The 7,500-nt window shown below is 47.0% G+C and overlaps 1 protein-coding gene across 3 annotated transcripts in view; it reads right to left on the bottom strand.

Moving 5' to 3' along the window:
* smad7 (SMAD family member 7) overlaps positions 1–7,500 on the bottom strand; it is a 25,461-nt gene that overhangs the window by 9,426 nt on the left and 8,535 nt on the right. For all 3 annotated transcript variants that reach the window (XM_053648557.1, XM_053648560.1, XM_053648559.1), the window contains one exon: positions 6,412–6,483. In XM_053648557.1, the coding sequence (XP_053504532.1) occupies positions 6,412–6,483 (72 nt within the window). The remainder of the gene's footprint in view (positions 1–6,411; positions 6,484–7,500) is intronic.

The following is a 7,500-nucleotide window of genomic DNA, read 5'->3' as shown; positions in this document are numbered from 1 at the left end:
CGTTCACGAGCTTCGTTTTATAGACCGCTCTCTGTCTGTGTGTGTGTGTGTGTGTGTGTGTGTGTGTGAGTGTGTATATGCACGCACGACTCCACAGAGGGAAACGAGTCAATAAAGGAAATTGCTAATTAGGAAAGGGACATTACATAAGAGCAACGATGAACAATGCACACGGGACTGAAACACACAAAACAGGAAAAGGCTTCGACACACAGGAAATACTTCACCTCTTCCTCTATTGTGCACAGTGTGTGTGTGTGTGTGTGTGTGTGTGTGTGATAGAGAGAGAGAGAGAGAGAATGTCTGGTATTTTATCCTCTCCCTTTGATGAGCTGAACAGCTACAGCAATATGGTGATATGATCATCGATATATAAGAAAAATATTACTTTAAATCGTGTATCGTGAAAATATTGTTAGCGCAAGGTTAAGTGAAGTGACGTGTGTGTGTCAAGTTCTGGACACGTGTCAACTGACATCACAGGCCAGGGGTCAAAGGTCAGTGATGCAATCATGACTGGGCCTGAACTAATAAAACGCTTTCATGGGATTTGCAGAATGTCCGCATGGTGCCACACACACACACACACACACACACACACTATAATATAAACAATCAGTGATGTCATCAACCTTTCCTATTCACTGTCTGCTGTCTTCCAGAGAAAGCATCACACACACACACACACACACACACACACACACACAGAACGGAACAACCAGAACCATTGTTCCGACTCCAGGATGTTAGCAATCGCCGTGAGAACTGAGCGTGCACGCTTGTGTGTGTGTGTGTGTGTGTGTGTGTGTGTGTGGCATCAGACAACCAGTCACGCCAGTCGAGTGGAGACACTTACATTGTTGTGGCTTTGTTTTGTTTTCTTTTTTTTCCCCCTTCCTTCTAAATGATGACTATTAATTATAATGTGTGTAACCACAACCACTCATTCTCCATCGGCGGAGGAGAGAGACACCAGACAGCCTGGAGACCTGTGCACACGCCCATACGTGTGTGTGTGTGTGTGTGTATGTAAAACCTTAAAGGAAGTCACAACCAAGCCTATCGGTCCTCAAACAAATGAATGGCATTCCATTAAGACAGGTTAAGAAGAATGGCACAGTTGTGCTGGAGTTTTGAAATCCAGCTGTGGGCAGCTGTTACAGCGGGGAATAAAAATAATAAAGATTTGATTCTGCTCTTTCTGGATTTAGAGGCATGCTTGAAGTCAGAATCCTTCGGAGTCTAAACGCATCGTCACAGAAGATGATGACAATGTACAAGGAGCCTGGCGTTAACCCTAGCATTAGCGCTGTCAACTTATCTCAATATCTGACTTGAACTGTTGTCATGGCGATTGAAATAACGCCTCGCTCAAAACCGTCTCTTTTTTTTGCGTGAGCCTGTTTTTGGTGGAAGTAAATTTTTGTTGGAGGGTTGATGAAAGAGAAACAACATCCACACACACCCACACACACACACGCTAGGAATGCGATCATCATCATCCGTGTACAGTGTACGACGTGAAACGCCGACGTCTCGGAGGCGACGCGGGGAAAAAACCACCCCAGGCATGTCTGTGTAAACTGAGGGATGAGTGAGGGATGAATGTTATTCGTATTGCGGCCGTGCGGTCAGATCTGTTTCCTGGGGGCCGAACCTGTCGTCTCCGCACGAATGCACTGACGGTTAAAAAGAACTCGCTGGTTCAAAAAGTCTTCTCTCAGTAGTGGCTTTTCTCCTCCCTTTTAATGGCCCTCTCAAAGGCTCTCTCATTCCTTCCATCTCTCTCTCTCTCTCTCTCTCTCTCTCTCTCTCTCTGGACCGTTCGAGGGCAGCATAATGACACGAGGCGAGCAGCGGCCAGCCAAAACCCCAGTGCAACACACACACACACAGAGCTTGGCTGCAGTGCTGAGGGAGGAAGTGGGCAGTAATGAAAGAGGCCTTGCCTTGAAGCAGAAAAGCGGCACAGAGCCTCTGAAATTAGAGAGACGCCTCTCTTTCTTCAAGCGTCGCTCCTTAAAAAAAACTCTCCTTCTAGCTTCGACTTTGTGTCGATTTTTCTCCAAATGTTTTCTTTCCGTTTTTGCAGAGGCCACCAAAAAAGGCCCTGCCCAAAAAAAAAGAGCCTGAGCTTTTTTATCCTCCAAGGAATGATGTCATTTCCTGTGCTGCCCTTTCCTCCTTGGCTAACCCAAACAACCGAAGGAATGAAGGAGCAGGTCTCTGAAGTGCTCCAGGTCCCTTACCGCACGGCGTAGCTCGCACTAGCCCTCACGCCAAAAGTCACTCTGCAGTCTACAGAGAGTGAGGGGGGAATCCGAGACGTGTGAGAGCAGGAAGGTGTTTCGGGATCAGCTGGAAACCCTGTAACCCCGAGCAGCGTGTAATCAGGCTGTTCCTGGATCAGCTTGCTGTAGCGCTGCTTAATGAGACCCTTCGGAGTAAATTTAGACGTGCAGAGGAAGCGTGTGTGGAGCTCGGTGTTTACTGCCCCCCTGCTCTCACCTTTCACTGCACTCCTGCACGGTTCACACACACACACACACTCACACACACGCACGCCATCGCTAATATCTTAGAACCCAGGCGTTTACCTTCCCACTTTCATATACACGCACACACCCTTTCCAATCGCTCGCTAAACTTTAGTAAAACTAGTCAAACCTACAGTCTGCAATTAACTACAGAATTCCTTCCGTCTCATTATCTTGAACAATCACTGTTTACGATGGTACTTTACGGTAACCATGGTTACCAACCTCCGAACGATGTCGTACTTCATGAAAACTCAATTCGCTACGATGTTAAAACCGCCGTATTAATATCGGTTTATTTTACGGTTGATGAATCATGGTAAGTGTCCTTTACAGTTTGTTTTTTTTTTTTTTTTTTTACATATTTACATATAACATAGCCAAAAATAGCGTTTTACTATGGTATCCAATAGCAACAACGATTCTACACTTACCCATGTATACAGTATGTCAACACCACGGTTTCCCTGAGGTACTTCTAAATGTTATTCAGAACAGTACGGACATCACCGTGATGAAAATTCGTCTTTCGAACGACAAATAAACACGGTTAAGATAGCTACCACGTCGCTAGATAGCGAGACGACATCGCCATAGCGATAGATCAACGTTAGCTAGCATACTCTCCGAGGAGGAACTTGAGGAACATCAACATTCTGTATTACCGTATTGTTCTTACCGTTACCTGTTATTGGTTTATTATGACGACGCATAAAAAAGTTAGTCCAGTTAAAAAAGGTCATACATTTCAATCCATAATATATCTAAAAGCCTCATCAACCTCAATACCGAAACAACTTCTGACCCTTTTCGACTTCCAGAAACCTCTAAACCTCGCAAAGGCAAATATTTAATCAGGTCAAACCACTCAGAGAAGATGTTCGCGAAACCTTTAATCATCCAGGCCAAATTGCAGACGCTGTAACATCAATGAAAGAGCGCGAGAGGAAAAAAACAAGGTGAGGGGGAAAAAAGTTCCAGAAACATGATCCAAAAGTTTAAGCAAGTCCTTCACTTCATATCTCTACGTCTCTCCATCTATCCATCTCTCTCTCTCTCCCTCTCTCTCCTGGCCTCCAGCCCAGCGAGCATGTCTGTTGGTGGCTGTCGGATTGAGACTAACTCTTAATAAACCCCAGCTTTCCAGGACAAACAACACACACTGAGTTAGCTCGTCCAGTAATCCCGCTCAGGCTTAGACACACAAACACACACTCGCAACACACATGGCGCTCTGACATCTAAGACGCAAGGACAATAAGGAGACAACAGAACCGTCTTGTTCTATCTTGTTTACTTCTGAAATCAATCAAATGATCTTCAGAAAGCTGTGCGGGGAAATACGGGAGAAATACGGTTTTTCTCTCAGCTCCACGCCGCAAAATGCCTGGTCTGGTGCTAATGGAAGCTTTAGTGGATCACACGTCAAGCAGTCAAGCAGACAGCAACCGAGCTGCCTGGTTACCACACACACAACTTATTTACCACACCGGAGGAGCAGGACGCCGAGCCTGCTTTTACTTCGTCTCAGATTTTTCCACTAGACCTGCAACACGACCCCTCTCCGAACATACCAAAGTGTCTGTCTGTCTCCGTCTCTCTCTCTCTCTCTCTCTCTCTCTGGTGCAAACGAACAGCTCAGAGAAACGCGGTAACATTCTGTGTTTGTTCAGGAGCACGGTGGGATTCGAGGCAGACGGAGAACAAAACAGAACTTCTCTAGAAGAAACTCAGACGAAATCTATCGTATCGTAGTTTAAGAATCCGCACGTGTCCGGTGCGACGGTTTCGAGCCAGGCTTTGAACCCGGGCAGGGCTAAGCCTGCAGGGCTAACCAGCAAGTACGATCCGGTCTTCCCTTTTATCGTCAAACTACTGCAAGAATTTGAAGAAAGGAATGATAGTTCGTCCTGTTTCCTGGTTCGTCGCTCGCGCTATGCTGTCGTACAGATCGGCTTTCCATCCACTATCGTACAGAGCGACGATAGATTCACCGTTTCCATCAAGGTTCCGGTTTAAAGAACCAGCAAACGTTTTTAAATACCCGGTAACTTCAATCTACAAAGCAGTACTTTCGGCTATGAGAAGATCGAGGCTCTGGAAGCAGAGTCAAACGTCGCAAGAGAGCCAACGCGACCGTGAATTCCCCCTCCCCCTCCCCCTCTTGATATTTTACCGTCTAAAGTCCAATCTACACGGCGCAAAGACGTAATCACCGACAACTTTCACACGCGCAAACGTTCTGTACGTTCCCAGTGGGTGCTTGCTACTGTAGCATTAGCAATACGGTTTAACAATTAGCAATTAGCTTCCTCCTCGGACCACAGATTCAGCGCGAGTTTCATAGTCGATCCGGTACCTGATAGTACCGTCACTTTTACGGACCAGCATCTCATATTCCAGGCTATAAACGCGGGCTGAGAACAGGCAGGTCCGAAAGGGTTAAATCGCTCGCGCTCTGTTCCCCGTAATCACTTTTCGGACACAGCGAAGGCTATCGTGAGAGGGGCAGAAGGTCAGCGCGGAGCGCTCGGGAGGAACGAGCCCTCTTTTGTGTAAAGCCCCCGAGGGATCGCACTCGTCTTCCTCTGCCAGAGAAATCGACTCTCCGGCTCCAGAGGCCCTGCCTTCCCCGTTTCCCTCCCTCTCTCTGAGTTTTATTCATCCAACTGACCCAAAACCAGGAGGCAAAGTGAGGGAGGAGGGCCAGTGAAAAAGTGTACCAGGGCTAGAGGGTTAGAGTGAAAGAGAAAGACGAGGAGGAGGAGGAGGAGAGGTGATGAAAGACGGGCTTAGTTCCCTTCTACTCCACAAATTCACAGCGGGTAGTGTGGTATAAAATGCGAGAGGAGTGGAGCCGAGAAGGAGGAACGATGTTAGCGGGTTTTGTTTGCACTGCACGCTGCTGTCGGCACACTGGCGGCAAGCTTTCATCCTCGTCCTCCAAACACACACACACACACACACACACAAAAGAGAGGTAAAACAAACGGCGGGGCACACGAGAGGCCAGCAAAGGGGAGCAGAGCAGCTCCAGCACAGGCAACATAATCCAGCACGTCCATCTCACACACACACACACACACACCTATCAACCCACACCTCAACCATGAAGCCCAGGGGTTTAAGAGCTCTGTGTATATGCGCCACTTTTTTTTTTTTCTGCAGAGAAGTTATGTTCCTATCTCCGACCTGATCTACACACACACTGGGACTTAAGAGCTGAGACAGAGAGCAGGGCAGCGCACACCCACCATCATGTTAAAAAAAAAAAAATACAGCTTTAAAGTCTCACTAATGAGAAACATCTGTATGAATAAAGCAGGCAGAGACCAGACCAACTCTCTCGATCCATCTCTCTTACCCTGCCTCCCCTTCTCTCCTTCACTCCCCCCCCCAATCCCCCTCCTCCTCTGCCGCTCTACCTCCCGGCGCCTCTCGTAAACACTCTGTATCCGTTCGGCTGCGACTACGAGCACGGAAAATATTGATCGTAAGCAGCTGCTCGAATTTACGCTAAAACAAATACAGACGATAAGAACAAGAATAATATGAAGTCACGTTAATATTAGCGCTACTTCTAAAAACGCTCGAAGTGCTGGTGGCGTAGAACGCCTAGCGTAAACACTCCAACAAATGCCATGTGACGACTTCCAGACTAGAAGCATCTTATAGTCCAGAAAATACGGTACTCAGACCGTTTTAATCAGAGTGAGACACAAAGATAGGTCTCGAAAGTTCACGGCTCTCGGAGATCACGCAGCAGAGGTACGGTGGCCGCTAAGGAACTGAAGGATAAAGAGATAGAGAGAGATATATATAGAGATAGAGAGAGAGATGGGATGGTATCTGTGTATATAATGTAAGTCCTTACCTGAAAACCCCACAGGGGCTGAATGTATCGTTCCCCCAGTTTCAGTGGAAGCAGGTGTAGAGCCCGGAGAATCTGCGCAAAGAAGGACGAGTTAAAGGTTCATCGAATACAAACGTACAGCACAGAGTAAAGCTTTCAACACGTCAGACAGATCTCACCGCCTTCAGGGAGCGGGCGATATTCACAGGACACTTTATCAGAGATATGAAACGATCGTGTGTAAAAGCGAAGCATTTAACGAGGAGACGACGCTACAGGAACAAACCTTTACGCCAAACCGGCTACGGGTAGCCATGAGAAACGACGAGATTTACTCCAGTACTAATAACACAGGCAAGTAAGCGTGGAAAAGCGCCGGATATTGCGCTCTCGCTATATCGTCGCTATAAGGCGGCCGTGTTTGCAAGAAACGGGAAAACTTCGCTTTGTTTTTCTTTACGGTGAAAATAAAGTTTCAAAACAACAAAAAAGAAGAAGAAGAAGAAAGAAAGCAAAAAGCCAAAGGCAACTGTAGTTCAGTGTGTGTGTGTGTGTGTGTGTGTGTGTGTGTGTGTGTGTGTGTGTGTGTGTGTGTGTGTGTGTGTGTCAGTATGTGTGTCAGTGTGTGTTCTAGCTGTGATAGGAATATACAGTTTAGCAGGATACACTCCATCAAGCCAAAAACAATGAAGGAGACAGGAAATGGCCTCAGCCTTGAAAGCTGTGTACAGTAAATTTTCTAAATGGCATGCCAGCAGACAGGGAACTCTGAGTGTGTGTGTTGTGTGTGTTGTGGTGTGTTGTGTGTGTGTGCGTGTGTGTTCTGCACTAAGCAGCTCGGAACAGGACTTTCTGAGGTTTCCATAGCGATCAGAGCTGCGGGTAATTATACATTCCATTCAGAGAATATAAACAGCAGCGGACCCGCCCCCCAGCCCAGCCGGCCAATCAGATGCAACGGCTCGGCTGTAAAACAACCGTGTTATAAGCTAACGGTTTAAACGTAAAGGTAGTTGATTTGGTGCATTAGATGCTCAGACATCATGATGAGATGTAGAAATGGCGAGAGCGTGCACGCGGTTCTGGTGTTCCGGGTTCTCTTTAAGAACC

Source organism: Ictalurus furcatus, chromosome 18 (genome assembly GCF_023375685.1).
Source record: "Ictalurus furcatus strain D&B chromosome 18, Billie_1.0, whole genome shotgun sequence".
Classification (NCBI taxonomy): domain Eukaryota; kingdom Metazoa; phylum Chordata; class Actinopteri; order Siluriformes; family Ictaluridae; genus Ictalurus; species Ictalurus furcatus.
The sequence above is the reverse complement of the archived record's forward strand: the minus strand, read 5'-3'. Positions and strand labels throughout refer to the sequence as shown.